At 48.9% G+C, this 22,922-nt stretch overlaps 3 protein-coding genes across 3 annotated transcripts; 1 reads left to right on the top strand and 2 right to left on the bottom strand.

Moving 5' to 3' along the window:
* Positions 1 to 13,591: 13,591 nt before the first annotated feature.
* On the top strand, positions 13,592 to 14,503 carry N0V96_004990 (uncharacterized protein; the record flags this gene model as incomplete). The annotated part of the gene is made up of 5 exons (XM_053198968.1): positions 13,592 to 13,839; positions 13,895 to 14,007; positions 14,062 to 14,139; positions 14,203 to 14,280; positions 14,343 to 14,503. 5 exons carry the CDS (start codon positions 13,592 to 13,594, stop codon positions 14,501 to 14,503), a joined length of 678 nt encoding a protein of 225 aa, XP_053043547.1.
* Positions 14,504 to 14,742: 239 nt separating this feature from the next.
* N0V96_004989 (uncharacterized protein) lies at positions 14,743 to 15,999 on the bottom strand (the record flags this gene model as incomplete). Its single annotated transcript, XM_053198967.1, has 1 exon — positions 14,743 to 15,999. The coding sequence occupies one exon, from the start codon at positions 15,997 to 15,999 to the stop codon at positions 14,743 to 14,745; it is 1,257 nt and encodes a 418-aa protein (XP_053043546.1).
* A 339-nt stretch (positions 16,000 to 16,338) lies between these two features.
* On the bottom strand, positions 16,339 to 18,516 carry N0V96_004988 (uncharacterized protein; the record flags this gene model as incomplete). The annotated part of the gene is made up of 3 exons (XM_053198966.2): positions 16,339 to 16,361; positions 16,601 to 17,819; positions 18,157 to 18,516. 3 exons carry the CDS (start codon positions 18,514 to 18,516, stop codon positions 16,339 to 16,341), a joined length of 1,602 nt encoding a protein of 533 aa, XP_053043545.2.
* Positions 18,517 to 22,922: the final 4,406 nt, after the last annotated feature.

Here is a 22,922-nt window from a genome sequence, read left to right as displayed (position 1 = left end):
CATTCAAGCCGGAATGCGCAGCACTGTTGTGTTGGGAGGGGGGAAGACTGCGTGACTAACCCAAGAGCAGTAGCAAGTTACGTCTATTCTGGAGACGTTAAGTGGACGATGGATGATTTAGAGTCGTGGAAAGAGTACGAATGGAGCGGAACAGAGGAGTTGGAGTTAATGTTTTTGGATGGAAAGGACCATGGGCAGGGCATCATGGTCCCTTATCCTTACAAGCCTATTCAAACAGTCATTGAGACATACTGTAGGCGCGATGATGGATTTAAAGCATTCGGAGATAAGTTCATAGGCGGGCCTGAAAGTATTTATGGCCTTCGAGTACACAGAGACGAGATTGTTGAGCTGAAGAGTCTCTAAGTTGGGACTGCAATTCAGATTTGTTTCCAATTACAGACATTCAAAATACTGTGCAGTTTCTCTTTGTTTTCTTAGACTTTCAACTCACTTACCATTGAACTTGTGTACCAAACATCATCGGCCAGCGATTATAAAACTTCGTCAGCGTCAAGTTGAATGCACATTTTGATGCCTGACGACACAAAACTAAAGAATAATCGAGCGTCTTGATACTATCTCAAGGGTTTGTTTCTTGTGGCTTTGAAGAAAGAGCACTTTCAGTCATGTTGTAATTAGTTGAATTGATATAGTCTGTTACAAAGTGTGATGCAGTTACCGTCATTACATATTCTCGTTGACAAGAACATCACAGCCTATGTCAACGTAGCTTGTGTCAAGTGTTGTTCAATTCCTCACGATTATACACGCCGTTGCCATTTGTAAGTTTTCAAGAAAAGAATCCTACCAAGCCCTAGGGAGCTGGAACCTCAACTTCGATGACACTGAAGTAGTCTGGTGGCTTCTTCCAAAATTTGATGACTCTGAGACCCGCAGAGTCAAGCAAGCCAACCACTGCTTTTCAGTGCGTTCCTTTCCAGATAGATACACCATCATGGCGATATCGAATGCTGTAGTATTCATTTGACTCTTTTCGTCGTCTAGAACCTGATCGTGAATGAGCAACCGGCTATAGCCAGGTTTCATGGCGCCTTTCTGCATCTCTAGTATCTTCAGGGCCGAGTGATCGGGCCAATCATGAATTATATGATGCATATAATATGCACGCGCATCTGGATCCCATGTTAGCGCCAAGTTTGTAATTAGAAAGAAATCCATATAACAAACGTTTCACTGGCTGTGGCTCGAAAAAGCTGTATTCCACCTGTTTCACCGTGTCTGGAAGGAGCGCTTTATCCTTCGCGTCACTAATGACTGATTGGAGATCTTCGAGGTATAATCTTGAGCCTTCGTTGGGGTAGGCTTTGTAAAACCGTAAGAGATCATGCCCAATCCCGCCACCAATATCGACAAGAAGTGGAAGACTCGGATCAGATCCATCGACCAAGTTGCGGTGAGGGTACATATCCATCCATGGTGGCTCTTTGTTCGTGGACGCCTTCTGTACGATGTTGAACATCTCACCTACTTTCGGGTTCTCGCTTAGAAACGACCACAGATCTCCGCTGTGCCCAGTGGATTTCCGAAGGATTGTGTCCGCAGGATTAGAGGGATCCTTGTACCCTTTTTCTGCCAGATGATCGGGCAAAGTACCATATGCACGATGGCCAGTCACGTAACTACGGGGCTTATAAGTATGCAAGACTACTTCGACTTGATTGTGCTACTCACTAGAAGTTGGTCAGAGTGTGAAAGTCTGGTTTTGCTAGTTCCATGCAGAACTGGTTCGGCTTGAACTTTTCTACTGGAACCTGTTCCATAAGACCATTAGCGGCTAGGCTACGGAGAAACCTGTCTACAGTCAATCTGTCAGTACTAAGTTGTGTCCAAAGATGTTTCAAAGTTTCCAAGTTTAACACCGATCAGACTTACGAAGAAGCTGAGGATCACAGCTCCCTACAAGGCCTGCGAGTTGAACACTCGTCATCGGGGCAAATCCCTCTTCCTTCCACTTCATCATCAAATTCAAGTCTTTGATGACTTTGATCCCCGCAGTGACAGCCGACTAAGACTTAATTAGCACCTTACGACTTTTCAAATCTGCGTTTCTTGAGCCTTACCTGATTCAAATGAATCCTAACATATGTATCCCAGGGGGTTTCCAACTTAGCAAGAACTTCATACGTTGCTAACAGTGCCTTCATGCGATCCTCCTCTGTCGGAAAAGAAGATGCTGTGATACCCCTCACCGCGCGCAGATAGTCTTGGCCGTAATTCGACCCGGCGTTCACGCCGTTGGTTCCACCTACTCCGGAAGCCATGATGCCTGACCAGGAAGTTCTTATGAGCGTGAAATAGGCGGAATTGATATTGAAAGACTTAGATCAGATTCCACCGATGCTAGAATGTTGGTTGAGGTTGCGAAAAGGATAAACATCATATATATATACACGGTAAACCGTAATACAGTGATCAACACCTAACCAGTTACGGCCTAAACTTTCTGAACCATCCCACAATATCAAGAATCGGCGACGGAGATTTTCACACGACCGCGCTACCGCAAACGGAAGAGATAAGCCTTCGCGCGCCTTCGCTTTCGAGCTTGGGGCCGAACCAAGAGACTGCTAGTTTTCCGAGTCCAGTCATATTTGCACCATTCCATCCGGAAGTCCGTCCAGTAGATAATCTCCAGCGTGCTTGACTCCTAAACAACATCGAGCAATCAGAATGCTTTATCGCTATCGAAACGTCGACTGGCACACTCATCTTACCTCAAAATGGCCGCGACCTCGAATGGATTGTTTCGCTTGGCAACTTTATTCAGATGAGTGGTATGACAAAGCCCAGAGCTTACCAACCAAATCACGAGATGAGATGTTGCACAGACTCTCGTCTTAACAAACTCAAACTGTCTGATGATGTGTGACCCAGCATTAGCTAAATAGCAAGTGCAAAAGCGGCTAATTCGTACTCTTTCACATGGATATGTAGATCTTTCAAATCAAACGGTCAGCGCAGTTACGAAGGGATGACCTAAGGCAAGGGCTTTTTCATGTATTAATAGTACATACGGACAAAACCAAACTGATCTGACCTCGCATGCAGCTGATACCAATGATTGTTGCCCCTTGAAAGAAAGCACATCCAGTGATTTCATAATATCAAATCAAAGCTCAGGTCTTAGGTCACATCAATCGAACGCAGGGGTTATCCAGCAGTGGTTGAGGCCGTGAAGTGCGCCGACCGCGCGGAAAAAATGATGTCATCTGATTGCAGAAGGTTCCGTTAGGATCCTCGCACCAGTTCGCAGCTCCCGCCTTCTCTTGGATTGAGAAGATGAGCTTGACAACGTGCCATACCCGCAATCAAGGTCTCATCGGTTCTATGCGAGTCATTACGGGGCTTCTTAAATCTTCAGGGAAAATACCTTCGTTATACGGCCGCGCCTTTGCATCTGTAATATCATGTTGAAAAGGAATTACATAGATGCACATCTGAATATCACACTCGCGGCATCTATCTGGCAGTATCTGTTAAAACCCTTTGTTATACTTTGCTTTTCAATCCTAATATGGTTGTTCTTAAGATCCAGGTTCCTGACAGCACATCCTAGACACAAGGTGGACAGTGGTAATAATGAATAAAGCGGGCTAAGGAATCTCCGTACATTCGTCAAAAGCAAAGATTGACTTAGGAGGGCTGATTCTAGAGAATATAGGAGAATGGGTTTTGATGATACTTGCCATGTTGTCATAACTCTACATAAGCTCTCCAAATTTTGAGCCTCCAAGATTGAGGCAACAGGTGCGTGGCTCAAGCAATAGGATTTGGACATTGAAGATGGATCAGGAGGCATGTGATCCTTGTGTTCGGGTTGATTTGCACTTTCCGATGAATACGAGCTAACAGCCCGTGCTAATTGTAGGGCGAAAGTTCACCACATGCAGTGTTGGAAAAGGTTTGAATAAGACTGAGGAAGAAGACCAGGAGCATAATCCAACCAGAAAGTTTAGCCAAATGGAATGCTATATGCCACAGCGTAAATTCGAAAACTGGCGCTGTGTTGAAGTAGCTTGAGATGGAGCTCGGAAATTAAAAATGACATTGGTTGCTGATGTTCGAGTTTAGAGCCCAGTTGAAGAGATCCCGTGACCCAAGACCAGGTTTGCCGGTTCCCATATGAGAGGTTTTGATAATGGTCATTGAAGTTTACCGCGTGTTCAAGATCATCCCTGCTAGATTCGCATTTCACAAAGCTTCATTGAACTCTGAACTTCGAATACCTCCAGCCCACATGTTTATGATAGGGTGACTTTAGATGAACCTCACTTGTCGCGAGCCATGTCACAGGCACTGCAACCCAATGACTCAGCGTTGTCGTTCCTTAGTTTCTCTCATTCAGCACGAGGAAAGTTAGTTGAAGAAGTTGGAGCAATCTGGGGAAGTTTCGGCATACCGGCAATCTGGACGTGGCAAACACAGGGCTTAATAGACTCGCGGAACCGAGGAGATGAACTAGGATAACGCTCTTAATGACTCCGAAGTTTTGCCGCATCGAAGAAGTCTACAGTGCGTTCGTGCACCGATCCACCACGTGCTGTTGGTTGACGAGCATGGCACAACCTTGGAATTGAGAGTTCTATCCCGCAGCCTGTGCCAAGGCGGAATCGAATGATGTTAACTTCTGGGACCGCCTCAAAGCAGTCAGTATACTGTCCAAGACCTGGGAATGCCAGCCACTTGTTCGCAGCTTTTGTCGCTGAACTATTATCTATGTAGTGCAGGAGCTGCCCACCGCCACCGCCGAGTGAGACAATCATCCAATTGATATAGGCAGACAATTTTATTGCCCTGACTTTTGGTCTTGGAGCTATCACTCCAAGCAGATCTGGGGAGCCGCAAACAGTACCACGCCGTAAAAGCTAAGCCTATGTTCGCGTACCTCCAAACATTGCCCTGTCGGGTTAGTTGGCTAAGCATATTTCTGCTTGGCATATATATGTGACTCGGGTAGTTTTCATGGAGGAGTCAGTCTCTACATTGTGGAAGACTCCAGGGACCACTGAAGTTGGTGGAGTTTACTTCCACATGCTCGAACCTAGTCAGTCTGGGTCATGTTGACAGGCCCTTGCTAGGAGACCGCTCATTCCAAGAAGTTTCATCCTGCCCTACTGTAGAATTGGACTCTTCTCCACGTTCAATTAAAAGTCCAAGCTGCTACCTACCTTACCCACACGAGTGTTCCTTGTGTTCACCTTAGTCAACAATACCGGAGCCGGGACCATTTTCGATGATATCGAAATAAACAACCGACAGAGCAGCTTGCTCGCACATCGGACACATCATGGAGATTAACCCGACTCTCTTGGAGATTTGGACGTTGTATGCTGTTGCGACTTTGATGATTGCGGCGAGGGTATTTTGCCGCACGAAGCAAGTGGGCGTATCTGGATTTCGGCCTGACGATTACATCATCTTCTTCACATGGGTATGTTCTGTCTTCCAGTCACTGAGATGGAACCAATTTTGACTCACATCATGACAGTCTCTCTACACTTCTGTATGCGTGATGGCAACGCTCTTCGCGCTGATTGCCCAAGGCAAACACACCTCGCTCTTGACCCCAGAGCAGCGCGCGACATTGCCGGAATCAGAATTGTGTGTGCGAAGAGAATATTCCGTTCCATACAAAAGCTAACCGAAAGAATAGTTATCAATGGGAATATGGCTCGAAGAATTTCGTCGCAGGCATGATTATATATGCGACAGTAGTGTGGTCATTGAAGTTCAATAGTACGTGGCATGCTGTTTTCGAGGCTTGCTTCATGCTTAAACCTGCCTTCATGCTGCAATATCTGACCCATGCTAGTGTTGTTTTTCTACCGAAGATTGGTTGCGGGACAGTGGGTAGACAAGTACATATTCCCTGTCATGGGTCTGGTTGGTGCCACAGCGGTTGCGATGGCTCTGATTATTGCCCTGACATGTCGACCTCTTTATCTCATGTGGCAAATTCGCCCAGATCCAGGAGGTACGTAGGCCTGAGTGGTATTCAAGTAAGAAGCCTTAGCTTACAGGATCGGGAAAGAAAATTGTGTGCCGCAGAACAAAATTTACTTCTACAGCATTTTCGTGATGAACGTCACCACGGATCTTTGTATAATTGCCATTCCTATACCCGTAAGCATCCCTCGTTCAAACCTGCCAGCGTCAATTGATCATCAACTAGGTGATTAGTCTCGTTAGAGCCTCGATATGGCGCAGAATCGGAGTGTATTTCCTTTTCAGCTTGGGAGTTCTCATCATGGTTGCTGCGACAATTCGCGTGGTTCTCATCTTTCACGTGAGACAACGCACTTTCTCTTGAACCTGGATAAGTTGCTAACAATGCATCAAGCCTACAGGCGGCTTTGGCCCAGGAGCGATGTGGTCAATTCGTGAGGACTTCATTGCCATTTTCGTTGGGCAGGCTCCCATGGTGGTGCCTCTTTTCAAACGGAGAGTATGGGCTCAGTTCTACCACAAATACAAGTTCACACCAAAATCAAGCCAGGGCTCGGATGGTATAGAGTTGAGCGATGGTATTTCCAGCAACCACAACAACAAGAAGCCGAAAGACCCATACAGTCTTACACAGCTAGGGTTCACTCATGTTACAAATGCGACTCTTGGAACACGAAATGAAGCAAGCTCAGTTGCCAAGAATAGCTCAGAAAGGTTGGCGGTTGCGGTGGAGGAAGTTTACATATTGGCACCCATCAGAGACTTTGGGCCTGACCTAGGAGCAATAGAATTTGCCTCGAGAGAAGATCGGCGCAGTCTCGAGATTACCGCCGTGTCCGATCTCCCCAAGGCCGAGGCAATGAAAACAGTCAGCAAGAGAAAAGAGCTAAAGTAAGAATTGGGATGTTGGGCTGAGAGATAAGGATCTAGATATTTGATCTAAAAACAAGAAATTTTCCAATCAACAAGGAGCGGGCTATGTAGAAGCTCAAGCCGCCCAGAGCAACCGTTGAAAGATACAAACCTGACGCCCCAACTGAGCCCACCATTTCCAGAAGAGAACCCCCTGCTGGAATTGCCGTGAGGGCACTGAAACTAACAAAAAATGTCATTGTACCTGAAGTCACGTCAGTCAAACAATCGTATGTATATTGGGACTGGGCTGGTATGATTTGGTGCATCAACTCACCATAGTATCTTCCGTAATCTTTGGGATCGCATGTCTTGCCCAGACACACTAATGCAATCTCTTGTCAGTTTCCGAATAAGATTCCGAAACAGGACATGCTAAGAATCCACTTACCGGGAAGGATTGACAAGAACGAGCCAGTGCAAAACCCCCATAAACCAGCAAATGCGTAAAGTATTCCGGCCGATTGGCCTCCGAACGGGACGAACAAGGCTCCAGTAAAGATCAATGAGAGGCAAGTCATAAAAAGTATGACGTCGAAATGGCCTACATAGTCACCTGCAAGTCCAGGTAGTAGGCGGCCTAGGCATGAACATCCGTTAAGGATTGAGACCAAGGTGTAACCCATCGCAGACGGAAACCCAGCCTTGACCGCAAAAGTTGGCAACAGCACACCCACGCCAGTGATGGAAAACTCGTACAAGAAGAACCCAAGCGTGATGAAGACGAAAGGCCCCGACCGAAAAGCGTCAAAGTTGAGTGCTGCTGACTTCTTCTTCGACGACACCGCTGAGGGTAGGATCAGTTTGGGAAAGGGCAAAAGCAAAACCATGCCAATGGTCATGAGCCCTAGAATTACAAAGCCCATTACCCGGTTAGACCATGACCAGCCCAAAGCCCGGAAAGCCCTGCGGAGGACTAGAGGAAAGGTGATGCCACCCAAAGAAGCTCCAGCCATCGCTGCACCCATGGCAAGGCCACGACGGCGGATAAACAGCTTTCCTACTGCTGATATTGCGACGGTTGAGGCTACTGCGGAGGCAATGCCTCCCAGAACACCTAGGCAGAGAAAAATCTGCCAGTAATTCTTACACTCGGAGAGGAGGAAGAATTTTGCGACGGTGAGCCCAACTGCAACTGGCGCCAGAAGCCTAGGGCCATAGCGATCCATCAAAGGGCCGACCTGGAAGCCACATAATAGCGAAAGAGCTGTGTCCAAGCCTGTGATCCATCCGATGTCTTGTGCAGAATAGTCGCTCAACTGGTTTAATTGAAGAAAAGATTGTACAGTTCCGATTGATTGAGAAAAGCCTGGTACCAATCAGCCTGGTCCAATTCAAGGGTGAACGGGTACGGCCATCCTATGGGGTCGATCTTACCATATGAGCACATCAAGAATAGTGCAGCTGCACCGACACAAGACCATCGCAGTATTTCTGTTTCATCACTTGCAACATCATTGTTGACGTTGGATATATCGTTGCTTTCGGTTTCTGGCTCAATTGGTATCGGCGTGATCGCCAATGCTAGGCCAGAAGACTCCCGCTCCCCCATGTTTATAGGGTGAGAAAGCTGGTTGACAAAGAGGTGACTCAACTGAGGTAAAATTATCGGCTTGGCGTAGTTGAGTACTTGTGTTTCGACAACCTAAGTCCGTTGTCAAGTGGTGAGAATCAAGGCTTTTCGCCAAAATGAAACTTATAAAGCTAGTACCAGACATAATGTTTTTACCCATGAGCGCACCGCAAAAAAATTTCATTGTGCGTCAGGCGCGCCCAACATCCTGCGAGAGGCGAAGACAAAGACTTCGAGTAAGGGTCCAGAAGCACGTCGGTCTAAGTGACCCACTACGGAGACTTTTCTCGCTTCTCGGTTTGTCTACTTTCGGTTGGTTATGTTTTTTAAGGCCGTCAGTGATTTTCGAACTTTGACATTATTTCATGAGATGACAGAGAGTGCAAAACTATAAACTCCATCTGGCAGTCTTCATCGTACCTACGAGTTGGAGTGACCCGACATGCTGCCAATAACCCCATGCACCTCAATTGAGGTCAAACGCACCCGAAGGCCTTGGGTCCGGGTTCGGACCTAGAGTTCACGTTGAACAAACTTGTCATTAGTTGATGGGTCCGGCCATCGCGATTCTAGTGTAAGGCGCACTTGACACATCCAACGTTGGGCCAATCATGGAGAGCGCTTTGGTGGATCCCGTATCATTCCGACGCATGAAAGTGCGGATAGACTTCCGACGACTCTTCCACTCTTGAGCAAAACAAAGTCCAAGTCGAATGACTCCCCTTAGGGAATGCCAATACGCAATCCACGTTGGACATCATTCTTATTTCCATATCTTGATCCGCCTTATCGGTTCAATCACGCCCTATCAACCCGATCTTTTACAGGGGCTTTGACACCCTTGACAAGTCTCATTGCTTCCCCAGGTTTAGGCTGGGGGATTATTACTGTGGCTGTGGTGCTGGAATTGAGACTCGACAGGATGGATAACTCGGATGAAGCTACCTCTTCGACTGTAAACCAATTCGTTAACCTTGCCGAAATCTCCCTACCACAGGAGACCAGGGCTAATGTCGCTATCGAAGACCTCGCGATCGATGAAGCTCTATGTTTCACGCCCGTGGAACAGTTTAGCGGTGAAAGCTCTCCCTTCGTTTTCGATGGAGCCCTTGACTACATCAGCGATAATTTCGAAAGCGGATGGACGACGCCCTCGACGTCTTGTGCCAACTGCACCGCATGGGGCTATCAATGCCAGCTCCCACAACAACCCCAACCTCAAGACCGGTGTATATCATGCGTGTCTCTCGGATGCAACTGTACTTTCTTATATACCACGCCGAACTTCACTGGAGATGTTTTCAACAACCTCATGGACGACAGCCGTACTGTTACAACCAACGTTCAGCACCTTCCGACACAAGAGGCTTCAAAGAGATCAAGCGGCTCATTCGAGCCCCTCAACATTTCCACTACATCGACTCCTCCTCCACCCAAGATTGGCACACGATTCTCTCGTGACTCGACTCGAATATTGAGACAATGGCTCTCTTCCCACAGCCACCATCCATATCCAAACGACGAACAGAAGAAGATCCTCCAGCACCAAACAGGCCTCAGCAAGATTCAAATCACTAACTGGTTAATCAACGCTCGTCGTCGCGGCAAAGTACAAGGCCGTCATCGATCCACGTCACCATACTCTGGAAACTCTGGCACTGGGACAAAACCTATCGATGTTCCCGCGAGGCCAGGAACACCAGCTCCTAAGAGCAGCCCACACTATCAGGGGTTGAACCCGCTCGAGAGATGGGTCGACTCTCCTCCAGAACACGAGCCTGCTACTGTTGGCGACATTGCACGTGCCGTAGCATCTACTCATGCAGAATCATCAGGTAAGTTCCGTACTTTCATGAGCGGCTCGTCGTTGTGTGAGTGTCAAAGGTCGGGCGGATAACTCAGAGCTGATCACCTGTAGCCGCAGACGACAGCTTTAATGCTAGCTTCACCGATGAGCCAGCACGGTCTCTCTATCACACCTCGTCAGCCAGTAGCGCTGGAACCTCGAGTGGCGGCTCATTTGCCTCTGCCTTCTCCCATGCTTCCAAAGACTCCGCTTCTCTCCCGCGTCCCGCTGTTCGTAGTCGAGCGCGGCAACGTAGACGCCCGAAGCGAACTTCCCTTGCACATCCTCGGAACCAGTACCAGTGCACATTCTGTACAGAGACATTTAGAACAAAACACGACTGGCAACGACACGAAAAGTCTCTCCATATGCCCCTCGAAAGATGGGTCTGCTCGCCTAAAGGGCCCCGAGCCGTCAATCCTGACACAGGCCAAACATGTTGTGTGTTCTGTGGGGAAGCTGAGCCCACTCAATCGCATATTGACAGCCACAATCCCTCATCTTGCCAGGAACGAACGTTCAACAGAAAGGATCACCTGAAACAGCACTTGCGTTTGGTACACAATGCTGGCCTTCTCGACTGGTCGGCTAAACTCTGGAAAATCACCATCCCAGAAATCGAGTCTCGTTGCGGCTTCTGCAGTGCATCTCTCGATACTTGGGGTGTCAGAGCTGATCATCTCGCGGATCATTTCAAGATGGGTTCCGACATGGCGAGTTGGAAAGGAGATTGGGGTTTTAACGATGCAGTCCTGGACATGGTTGAGAACTCCGTTCCACCTTGTAAGAGAACTCGAAACTATTCCGCGGATGCCTGAACAGCGAGCTAACCTACTGACTAGACCTCATCGAGTATGAAAGGTTTTCGCCGTTCCCCTACCAAGCAAGCGGTGTGCCTCCAGAATCGCCCCGTAGCGCTTACGAGTTGCTTACGCTGGAACTCAACCATTTTCTACGGCTGTTTTTCGACAGAACAGGGAACTTACCCAATAACAGAGAAATACAGTTCGAGGCTTGCCGGATCGTCTTTGCATCGGAAGTCTCATCACCGGAAGTTGATAAGGGTGCGAAACCCGAGTCGTGGCTGCGAGACTTGATTACCTCGTCAGAGGACCTCACTCGAGAGGCTCGATTTGGGCCGATAAGATCGCCAGCCGAAAGCATGATGTCTGTTCTTCAGATCAAAGGCAAGCGCAGTCTGTTTGATGAATGTCCCTGTGAATTGCAGCTCGATGCCTTTGTTGATAAGCACAGGCTACTTGGACCCAATGTTCTCAACAACCAAGAACTCCAGAACGAGGCTTGTAAGATAGTCACGCGTCTAGGCAAGAGTTGGGGAATGTCTCCTGCCGACTTGGTTGTTAATTGGCTAGTCAATCTTATCAGCTCATCAACTGGCTGGCTTACCGCGTTTCGCTTGAGAACACGTCTTCTTCAACACGAAAGTTTAAACACTCTACCTCCACTACGACTTTCCGAGAAAGACTCTCAACAAGTGGGACTCGGAGACCTCATGGATGGAAGAGCCTCTGCAGACGAACCTTTTGAGCCCCCGATTCCATTTCAATTCCAAGGTGTTCCTTTTGACAGAGGACTGTGGAGGAATCTAGCAATGCCGAATCAACGCGCTTGGCTACAGGATACGGGGAGTGAAGTTCTCCCGCCATTACTACAAGAACCTCCTACTCAGGACGCCTCTCCAGCAAGCAATGTCGCCCAAGCTTCACCCGTGTCTCCTATAGTCTCGAATACTCCGGACTGGCAAAGACCTGGGAGCACTGGTCCAGATGGCCGCAGCGCTCACCCGCAGTTCTCAACAGTCAAGCGAAACTATGCGTTCTTCAATGATTCCAATTTCAATCGATGGCTTGCTCTTGAGCTACGACGCTGGATCGCAGCAACTATGTCTCCCAACAACCCGAACAGTCACGTTCCGTCAGACCATGAAATCCAGCACCAAGCGCGATTCATTGTTTATGAAGAGTAAGTTTCGCCCCCTTCTTCTCTTGTAAGCATTCATCGAAGTCTGACTGGTTTTAGCGGCGACCCTTGGAACCAGACCTCGGCAGACAATCTTGAGTGGCTACACCGTTTCAAGCGCACCATTGGTATGCCGTCAGAGGGACCCCAAGAAAATTTGCCAGGGGGGTCAACAAACGCCCCTCCCCAAATCCCCTGATGAATCGCAAGCCGTGTGAAGATACGTGAAGAACTTCCGCCCGAAATTCAACTACTCCGAGATATTCAAGCTCAAGGCAATTCAAGGCCACTCTCGCTGTCTTCAGCAGTGCATTCATGACGTCGCTTGAAGTGTGTTGCGTCCGACTTTGGTCGCCGAAACCCTCGTTCATAATCCTTCGATGAGTACAAGAATTTACAGGTTCGGAGTACCGAACAAGTTCAGTAAAATGTCGAAGACTGTGGCACTCGAGTGCCGAAACCCGTCTACCCGACCACTAATCGCGACTCTGAACAAGGCGATGTGGGGATTTCAATCTAGTTGCGGCTCGCAGGGCCAAGCAATGGTTCAACTGACGATCCTCAGACAGGGGCCTCCAATCTTGTCTCTTCACACTGGAAGGGGATCCGAAAAACTGGCTCATTGAATATGAAACTCCACTTGCATTGTCGCGATTGATGAGTCTACACTTGAAGTCCTGGACTTCCTTCTATGCTTGTCTGCCGCCTGCACCCTTCTCTGTTGGTGCTACTGCATTCTTGCTCAGTGGTTCAATATCTTGCCGTGCTAGTGATAGCTCCGAGAAAATGCAACCCTCTTTTGGGAAGGTTAAGGTTGCAGGGCCCAAGAGGTTGATGGCAGTAAGCATGATGCCTTGTCCTTGTCGACTCCATCGAGGTTACCGAATGAAAATGGGCACCTCGCTTCGATTATTCCTTCAACCATTTGGCAAGGTCGCGTGGATCCTGGCGCAGCCTTCACAACCCATCGCGGAAATTGTTTGTCCACCACTGGGCTGTTTCGTGACTGGTTCCTTTGGGGTAGGATTCAGGTTAATTGGAACACTGGGTACGGCAGAAACACGCCAGATGGGTAAAGGGGGCATCAATCAAGATGAATTGAAGCAATCTAGAACGTTGAGGAGCCTTCCATATAAACTCTACGCCCGTTGCCAAGAGCCCTTGGCGCTTCTTGTGTCCATTGTTCCATTTCCAAGACGCTGGATTAACCCTTGTTGTTGCCTCACCCCGGATTTTGATCTTTTTTTTTTTCTTTCTTTCGACTGCATACCCTTGCTACGTTCAGTCAGTCGCTCCAAACAACCGTCCACATGCGTAACGTCGCTGCAGCTGCCCTCCTCGCCGCCGCCAATGTGGTGAGCGCTCAGGACAAGGTCGGCTTTGGACCAGCATTCTCCCTCGGTCCTACTCAGTCTTGGATCCGTGAGGCGACCACGACTCTCGTTCTCCCTCCCGTGCCGAGCCCCCAGAAGGATCGTCTTGCTCTGTGGCCCGGCATGGGCACCAGCGGCGGTGATCTTATCCAGGCTCTTGCTGTCTCTTTCAGCGATCCCAAGGCGTAATTAATTGTCTATCCTATTAGAAAGTAAAGCCATCAGCTGACAAATCCATAGGAACTGCGGTGCGAGCGTCGGTCAGTGGTGCACTTGGGCCAGCACTCTTCAAGGAGAACAGCTTGGAGGCAAGCAAGTTCCTGCTTCTGCCGGTGACAAGCTCACCATGCACTGTAAGTTATCTGGTTTGGGTTGCACCATGAATTCAAGTTGACTCCACAATACAGACAAGTATAATGACAGCACCGGCAAGTATGACCAGACCGTCTCTCTCAACGGCAAGGTGGTCTCGACTCTCTCGACGAGTAAGTAAAGGCCAAAGACTTGGGTGATGCCAATGCACTAAGATTAAATCTAACAATACAAAGGCTCTGGAAATGCCGAGGGTTGGGGTACTGCCGTTGAATGCCAAGACGATGCTTGCGTCGGCACCGTTGTTGCTCACAGTAAGTGCTCCGTGTGTACATGATTAAATCCCTTCATGGTTCACTAACCTTGCCATTCACAGAGTACACGGGTACGACCATCATACTTAACGCCGCCGATAATACCTTCGGCAAGACCCTCGGTCTCAACGAGGCTGACTCGTCTGGCCTGACCACTTCCGACAACGGCAAGACATGGAAGGTTGATACTATCAACATTCACACACATACCTTCAACAATTAAATGGCCAAGCAATTATGCATGTACAGATACTGTCTCTTATTGATTCATTGTGTAAATACTTCATGAGGGCCTGGAAGCCTCTTCACATACTGAAAGCCCGTACATATTCTCACGTATCAGCTATTCTGTTAAAATCATGGAAATCTTTTCAGAGCTGGGTTTCGTTTAATACTGTACAGATTTGAAAAGTTCTCTGCTAACTTCCCGCTTCTACCTCCTAAATCTTGAGGCAACTCTCGTCAAAGCAGCAGCTCCTTGTAGTCCGGCAAGTTCCACCTCACTGCACTCTCCTTCAGAACCCACTTCCCAAGGTTCATGTGGAAGAAAGAGACGATTCCAATAATCCAGTACAAGATTGTCAGCCCAATCGGTCCTGTTGGCCACAGCTTATAAACTAAAGCTTCATCTGTAATCCCTTCCTGCACTTGGTCCATGAAAGGCCGCATCTTTCTTTCGTATTCGTGTAGAGCCGTTTCAATGCCATCTTGGGCGCGTACGGGTCCGCAGTGTTTACCGATCTCTCCAGCCAAGACGTACGCGCCAACAATTGCCGAAGTTGTACCCATACCCGTCATGGAAGATGGGCCGTACGCCGCGTCTCCGACAAGGGTGACATGTCCCTCGGACCAATGATCAATCTTAACCAAGCCAATCTGCTCGCAGTAAAAGTCCTGGGAGTCCATCATCGCGTCCAGGAAGTAATCCACTCGCCATCCCGCGCCCTGGAACGCCTTCGCGACAACATCCTTGACTTCCTTTCCGTGGGTTCGCCGAGCATTCTGGAACTCTTCATCATGCGATGTGAAGAATGTGTACGCCTGGATCGCTTCCGGGCTGTGTCGCCGAGTCATTACGATCCGACTATTGGTCGCGAAATAAGCCGTCGAATAGTACTCTTCGCCCTTTTCTATCGGTCGGGGAATTGTGAAGTAAGAGACGTGAATACCCCTGAGCGGGTAAAAGCCGTCAGAGGTTTCGGACTTCAGCATCATCTTCCGTGTACGTGATCCTTGGCCGTCGGCACCGACTAATAGGTCGAAATGTTCTGTCTTACCGTCTTTGAAGCAAACGTCTACGCCGTCATTATTCTGTTCGAAGCTTTCCACGGAAGTGCCAAAGATGTACTTGGCATGGCCCTTGGTGGCACCGTAGAAGAGACGACACAAATCTCCTCTCATGATCTCGTACTCGGAGGTGAAGTCTTGCACTCCGGTTCCCGAATGGTTCATCGGGAAGTGGCCTCGCCTCCGGCCGGAACTGTCGACGAACTGGAGGCCTTGCTCCGGAACCGATTTGGCGCGGAATCCCTCTTCGAGGCCCATACGCTTCAAGACTTCAATGCCGTGTCCCCGGAGGTCGATTTGGAGTCCTGTAGCGCGGAGAGTAGGGAACCATTCAACCACGGTAACGTCATGGCCGAGTTTGACTAGCCAGAAGGCGAGACAACCTCCAGCGATTCCACCGCCGCTGATAAGGATCTTCAAAGGCGAAGACATGTTGGGTTGAACGTAGTGATTGAGTATCGAAATAGTGACGCGTAGGGGGGGAATTCGAGTCAAATGTTTGATATCATGTATCAATCGATATTAGGAGAGATGTTATTTGGTTCTATCATTACATTTAAGTAGTTCAATTATTCAAGGTGATGAAAATTCATATCCGTATGCACAAGCTGTTATGTCCGTGTCTTGGCCGCCTCGGCCGAACCACTGCGAACGCCCTTTCTTTGACAACATGTCAGCTAATGCCGATGGATCGAGCCATAAGCGCTCTCAATCACAGGCGAAGGTTCGATATGGGGACCGTTACACGGCTGTGACAAGTAACATGAATATTTAGTTGCAGTCAAATTGTAGCACTAAAGAAATCAGTAGTATGTAGACTGCCCAAATTTGGATTTTGCGGAGATTCCTCAAACTTTTGATTCTATTAACTCTAAAAATCTCCTTCGGGTAGAAAAAAAGTCAAAGTCCCAATCAAATCCAAAGCCTCCCTGTTCATGTTCAAGTCCAGAGGATCCAAAGTCTGCCTCGGCCGTCGAGCATGGCTTCACAGTGCTTGCCTGTCCCTCGAGCAAGGTGTGGCAGTATTCCAGACTTTCTTTCGCGCTCTTCGCAATCTCCAAATCTCCCGGAATGCCCATTTCCATGGCTTCTATTTGTGCCACAATCATTTTGAGGAACATGTGACCTTTGATGTTCGTCTCGCCTCCGTACTGGACTCTCTCTGCCGCTATCTCTATCAACTCCAACATTGTTTTCTTCAAGAATTCTCTCTGTTGGACATTGCGTTGAAGCGTTCCATCGCGGTGCTGCGTCTCTGCTTGAGCGATGTACTCGTGGCTGACGGTAGCAAGGGCGTACCTGTAGCCTTCGCGGAACATCCCTCCTGCGATTCTGAATAGACGAGAGAACTTATCGTCTGGTACAGGTGATATAATCGTGATTGTGGCGTCCAATGTCACTTTCGTCGAGTACTGGAAGAGGGGGTTTGTCTGTGCCTGGCTCGCGAACGGGCAGTGCAAGGGAATCAGGAAGCGACGCACAAGGAAATCAAGCAAGTTTTGGTGGAACACTGAGACTCCGGATCGCTCGTGTTGCCTCACGAAGTGGATATTGGTTCTGCAGGCATGGGTAATCTCCGAGCTCAACTCTAGTGCGACGTGGTAAGACAGCTCATGGTGTATCCCGTTGAGCAACTGAACAACTCGAAGCCGGCTCAGGAGAGAGTCCCTGAGCTGAAGATGTAGCGACATATCCGTGTAAGTGCTCCTCGGATGTGATCGTAGCTCCGATTGCGACTCTTCTAGTTCGTCGTCGTTGATGTTTGCAGGCGGTTGAGCATCAAACTCATCGAAGGAGATCCTAGGAGGCATTGCCGCATCTAGGGATGACTGGATCACCAGCTCCAAGATGGTAGACCAGAGTCTTCTTCGGATCTCTGCTTGCAACGTTGACATTGACGACAAGTGGCTCGGATCACGGTGCAAGCCGATTTGCATGGCCGTATGTAGAAGTGTTCCCGTGGAAATCCACACTAGATCGCCTCCAATCGATAGTATATGTCGTGCCAATATAGTCAAGCAGTGAATCTGGACGCCGTTTATACCCAATCGATCCTTTTCCAGAGGGCCAGAAAGCCAAGCCTGGGCAGCGTAAATCCACTGATCAGCCAGGCGTTTAAATCCGGGCTCGACATCTTCAGGATCATGTAGACTTGACCCAATCGCAATGACGAGGAGTATCTTGAGCCGCAAATCGTTTTTGACGCTAGCTGGATCATCCCAAAACCGCTGATATTCCGCCCTGAAAGTCGGCTTGTGTAGTATGCGGTAAGTTGATTCGAATGAATCCAGGTAATGATCTACCATTGTATCTGCTACCTCGCGAGATGGGGCCGCAAGATTAACTCCAGAGTTGCCAAAGCTTCTGCTGGGACGCCAACTTTTGATGCTCCTCGCTAGGTCTTTGCAGTTCCGTAGTAAAGTCCCGGCTTCTATGGCCATGGCCTCAGTCTCAGCGTCTGAAAATGGAGCATGACTCTCGTTTGCAGCAGCCTTGACGTAACTGGTGTAGCATTCCAACAATCTGTCAAACTATTCAGATGTCAGCAGTGGGCATCACATCAGTCGCCTTTACAGCCAAAGAACATACCTCGGAAGCTTCGCCCATCCAGTCACTCCATCGCCAAACCCTTGACTTCTTCAACACCACGCGTGAATCTGTATCCTTCCCCATCATTTGCTGGGGAATCTCAGATCGCCTTCGTCGTGCTGTATCAGGAGATGCGTCTTCCAATCTCCGGACGCGGTGTAAGAGATCTCGGAGAGCGGGCTCAGCAGCTGAAGTATGAGCTATGTTTCCTGATACGACGACATCCTCGTTGACACCATCGTCAATACTGTGCTCTCGACGACTGTAAGGCGCCGGTCCAGGCTCAGAGATGGCGTTGGCATCGTTGGTAGACTCTTGCGCCGGAACAATGGTCGGAGCCTGTGACAGGGGCGATATCATGTGAGTCGACTGCATTGGTTGAAAAGCTTGTTGCACCGGTGGCCGAGCTGCCGGTTCACTTCCGAATACTCGGTAGGTGCATCGGAGTTTTGATGTAGTGCAATGCCCACAAGGCTCGTCGCGATCACACTTGATCTTTCGGCGCCTGCATTCTAGGCATGACAGAGCGGGTCTGCGCCGTCGACGGGTTTGTCGCTCCATGTCTAAACGGATGATAACGGTTCAAAGATCTCGGACCGACGGCAATTGCAAGCAGATTGATGGCGGAAGAAAGAGCAGTGGATGGGCCAGACGAACTGCCATGGTGCTGAGGTGAAGTTGACTTCTGAAGACGGACGTAAGCGGATATATCACATGCGTGTTCGGCCGTAAGCGTAAGAAAATGCCGAGTCTGACCCGCAGCCACAAAGCCGCTAACGTCATGACGAAGAATTGGTCAGGAGTTCCTTGAGAAGGTCCGGTCGTAATTCCGATCCATAGCATGAGGAATTATTTTCTGAGGTGTCGGATCACGATGATACTTGTAAGCAACATCCGGGCATTGGTAAATGTGATTAGACCGGTGGCAGCAGGTATTCCCCTCACCAAGACTGCTTAACTTTAGAGGCTGCAACCTCCATGTAGCCATAATCATGCCCGATTCGTCTCAGGTCTCTCAGCTTGACATGCTCTTGAATGTCTCATGTAAGGTGAATCGTATTCCCTCTTCCTGATGTTAGTAGTCCGGAAAAGGGATTCTAGTTATTTACTGCGGCTTAGACAGAAGCACTTCTAGCCATTTTTGAAGACAACATCAAGATGGAAATCCAGCTTTTTCTAATTTTCGTGCAGTGTTGATAACAGGATCCATTCACTTGAAAATGGTTTCTTTATCGCGGTGTATCTCATTCCTGATGGCAAGATGACCGACATCTATTCTGTCCGGGTGACCGGGTCGTCCACCGCCGTATAAGACGGAGGGTGTGTTGCGAGAAGACGTAGTGCACGTTCTACACGATACCAAGGAGAGTTAAAATACAATCAAGTTCGACGAAGAATTTGTCTTGAGAACATCCATGAGCCCAATCAAACCCGAAGTTCTGAATAAAACCAAGATTTAGCCCATCTTTCTCAACGGACCGCCGAGCATCTCTCAAGTCTGACGGAATCTCATCAGTGGTAAATCCAAAGCATAATAGGTATTCATCGATGGCCTAATGATATCTCTTTTCTCGCGGTGCATAGAGGCTGTGCTGCTGAGCCGCATTTGAGTCGCCCGAAAGTGGAACAGAAGGCAACAGAAGGTCTCTCAGAAAGTTACACAGCCTTCCTCTCACCGGAGAACATGCTCCAAGTCATGTACTTTGAGGCCATCGGATACGTAATCTCTAATAATCTAAAGAGAACTCCAGTGCGATCGGGTGGCCAACCTCCTCTCCAGCCGGGCAACTGACTTCATCTTGAGTGTTGGTACTACAGGGTAAAGCGCCCGGCTTAGCGGCGGGATGAACCACGACCGCTCTCTTTAAGTCTCCGTGATCAACAATTCTACAGGTTGATGCCGAGTAAGTCCAAGTCTGTTGGGGAAAGTTCAACTCAATTTCTCTTATGATCGGAACTTCACTAGATACGGTCCTTAATTATAATTGTCGAGCGAGGTTCCGAGGCGTGACTGAAGGATTGTCTTGTTCCGCCCATGTACTACCAGCCTGGACCTGGCGAAGTACATATAAGCGACAGCTTGACTTAGCAACAAACCAACAGAAATCAAATGCCTATACACTGTCGTGAAACCAGACAATCATTTACCTCTCAGAGCCAAGGCGCTTCAGTTCTTTTCATCAGATCAATATCATGAGACCCGCTCATGTAGTAAGCGCTGAGTCCATTCTCTTACTCCATGTCTATCGCCGGACTAAAACTGATGCCTTGATATCTCAGTTCCTCACGATGACACTTACTGGCACTACCATTGCAACGCCATTCCCGGCCGGTGCAACACCTTGCGAACCGAGGTCTGATATTGCATCAAGCACCAGCTGTCCTTACTCAGGGGGCAGCGAGTAATGCTTGAAAATAGAGAGGATGCTTTGCACAGCGGGGTGCGGACCTCTTCCCCAAGAGAGACTTTTCTGCATTACGTCCTGCCTCACGTCTTCGAGGAAGGGCTGCTTGAGAATTGACTGCTGAAGGAGAGTTAGCACAGATCGCGATACAGGTTGACCGTGGAGATTGCCGCCCTGGACGAACTGCTTGAGAGAGCGAAAGTCCATTTCGTTAAGGTATAGAACTTCAGTTGCACGTCATTATCGAAAACTTCATTGCGGTGCCGCTGTCAGTCGTGTCTAATTTTCGTACAAACAAGTCGGTTCAGTAACTGAGGCTTAGACGTCCTGAACTTATACTTTGTCGAGGTAACAAAAGATGTGACTCGTATCGCTTCAACAAACTGCTCAAGCTGGTGAGCGCCTGGGCACCCCATTCAATCATATACTCTAGCCTACCACTATCCGGATGCTTTGCGTTAAATTATGCAAGTACCATCCTTATGTTTCCACAAGAATTATCACTTGGCGCCTAGGACCGCCCAACCTACGAGACTTGAACCTTTCAAAACTCCTACAAGGGGTTAATGATTCACGTAGCCCAGAACTTCACTACATCTTCGGTCAAACCCGCTCAATCTACTCAATTTCACGTGATCCATCCAGATCACATCAGATAAGAGAGAGTTCGAAGCGTTGTCAGTACACCACGTGTTGCGACTCTGCCTCCTTGACACGTCGATTCCACCATCAAGCCACATGTCTTGATTCCTTCACCAAAGTCCCAGCGATCAACTTACATCAACTAGCAAAGTTACCACAGGTACATCGTTGGCTTGGATATATCCAATTACCGAGCATTTCTTACAATCTTCCCTTCCTTCAACGCCCCCCATCACATTCGCCATCTACCGCATCTAGCCGGTTTCCATAGAGCCACTGTACCACATCTTAAACATTCTTCCCTTCCTTCCGTATCTTCCTAGCTTCCATACTTCAATTATCACATCTCATAAACACCACTGACGCCTCTGTATCCATGGGATCGAGTTTCTAGAACACACGACGCTAAGCCCCCAGCGCGCCACCTGAAAACAGCCACTCTTGGCTCCCCTCGCTCTACCAAGAGCTTCTCCCACAGTATCCATCCCTTTGCTTCTCCCTTGCAAGGACTATCATGACTAGTCTCTTAGGCAACCCCCATCATCCTTCGATTCATCCCAAAGGAATCCCATTATTCAGCCTCGGAAACCTCACGCACACCCAGCCCACGCTAGACCCCTATCAAAGTCAAGGCCAAGCTCTCGCAAGAGCCGGACCTAGTCCAGAGTCAGGCAAGAGAGATGGCGGGAAAAGAAAAGACGTTATGGCAACGCTTACTCAAGCACACAAAGAAGCCCACAACTTTCTCAGCCCTATCCTCACTTGCCGTGCTTGCCTACCCTGACGTGCCCTGACTATTCAATTGCAAAACGCTAGGCCCTTCGGACTGAAGCCTCCCTGTTGCACATCTCATATCCCAAAATGGAGTCGAGGTCGACAACCACCCATCGCCCTCCATACCGCGATAGGCAGGTCAATCCCGAATGCGGCTTCAGAAACAAAACGTCTTGGGAGCTGATTGTCTGAAATTAGGAACAACGTACCTTAGATACGCAAAGATACCCAACCCTATAAAGAATCCAAGACAAAAAAGCTGCGCCGACGAGGCTCTAACCAGTTCCATCACAAGATCTTCACTTCGATCTTCATCTCTTTTTTGTTGTCTCGGTTTAGGGAGGCTCCCACAACCCAGCTTTTCCCCCCGTCGTGCCCGTTTTCTTTCCATCCGTCCCCTACTTAGGTACCCTGTTGCTCATCTTATCCATTTCGTGCATAGGGTTGTGGGATCAGGAAACGAAACCAAAAGTCGGGAAAAAGCAAGCATACGCTGGAATTCTCTCCCCCGGCCCCATTCTGAACCCTACGTCAGCGCCAGAGATCTCCGTTTACCTCCCTTGCCTACATGCCTACAATGGGTATCCTCCCCATTGCTCCCTACCAGATGCGTAATCAAGGTACCCGTACGTACATAGCTAGGCCGTAAAGTACATATGCCATAGCGCAAGGTTGCAGCTCTGACTGATCCCCTCCAGAAAGAAGGGACTCAGAGACTCCAGACCTCCGTCATTCCATCTCAGCAGGGCTACTGGCGCTGTCTGAGTCTCTGCCGCTGCCAACAAGCCCGCATGACACACCTCAAAGAGACAGGTCCAGACCACGGACCCCCCCAAAAAAAAGCAGGCGGAGGCCAAGCCGGACCGCCGCCCTCCCGGCGCGCCTCGCACCGGCCCTCCTCTGACAGACGTTCTTCCCTACATCCAACGACACTAGCTCTCTAGT

Source organism: Colletotrichum fioriniae, assembly GCF_027942845.1.
Source record: "Colletotrichum fioriniae strain IMI 355084 chromosome Unknown scaffold_5, whole genome shotgun sequence".
NCBI classification, from domain to species: domain Eukaryota; kingdom Fungi; phylum Ascomycota; class Sordariomycetes; order Glomerellales; family Glomerellaceae; genus Colletotrichum; species Colletotrichum fioriniae.
This window is presented reverse-complemented; position numbering and strand designations above follow the sequence as displayed.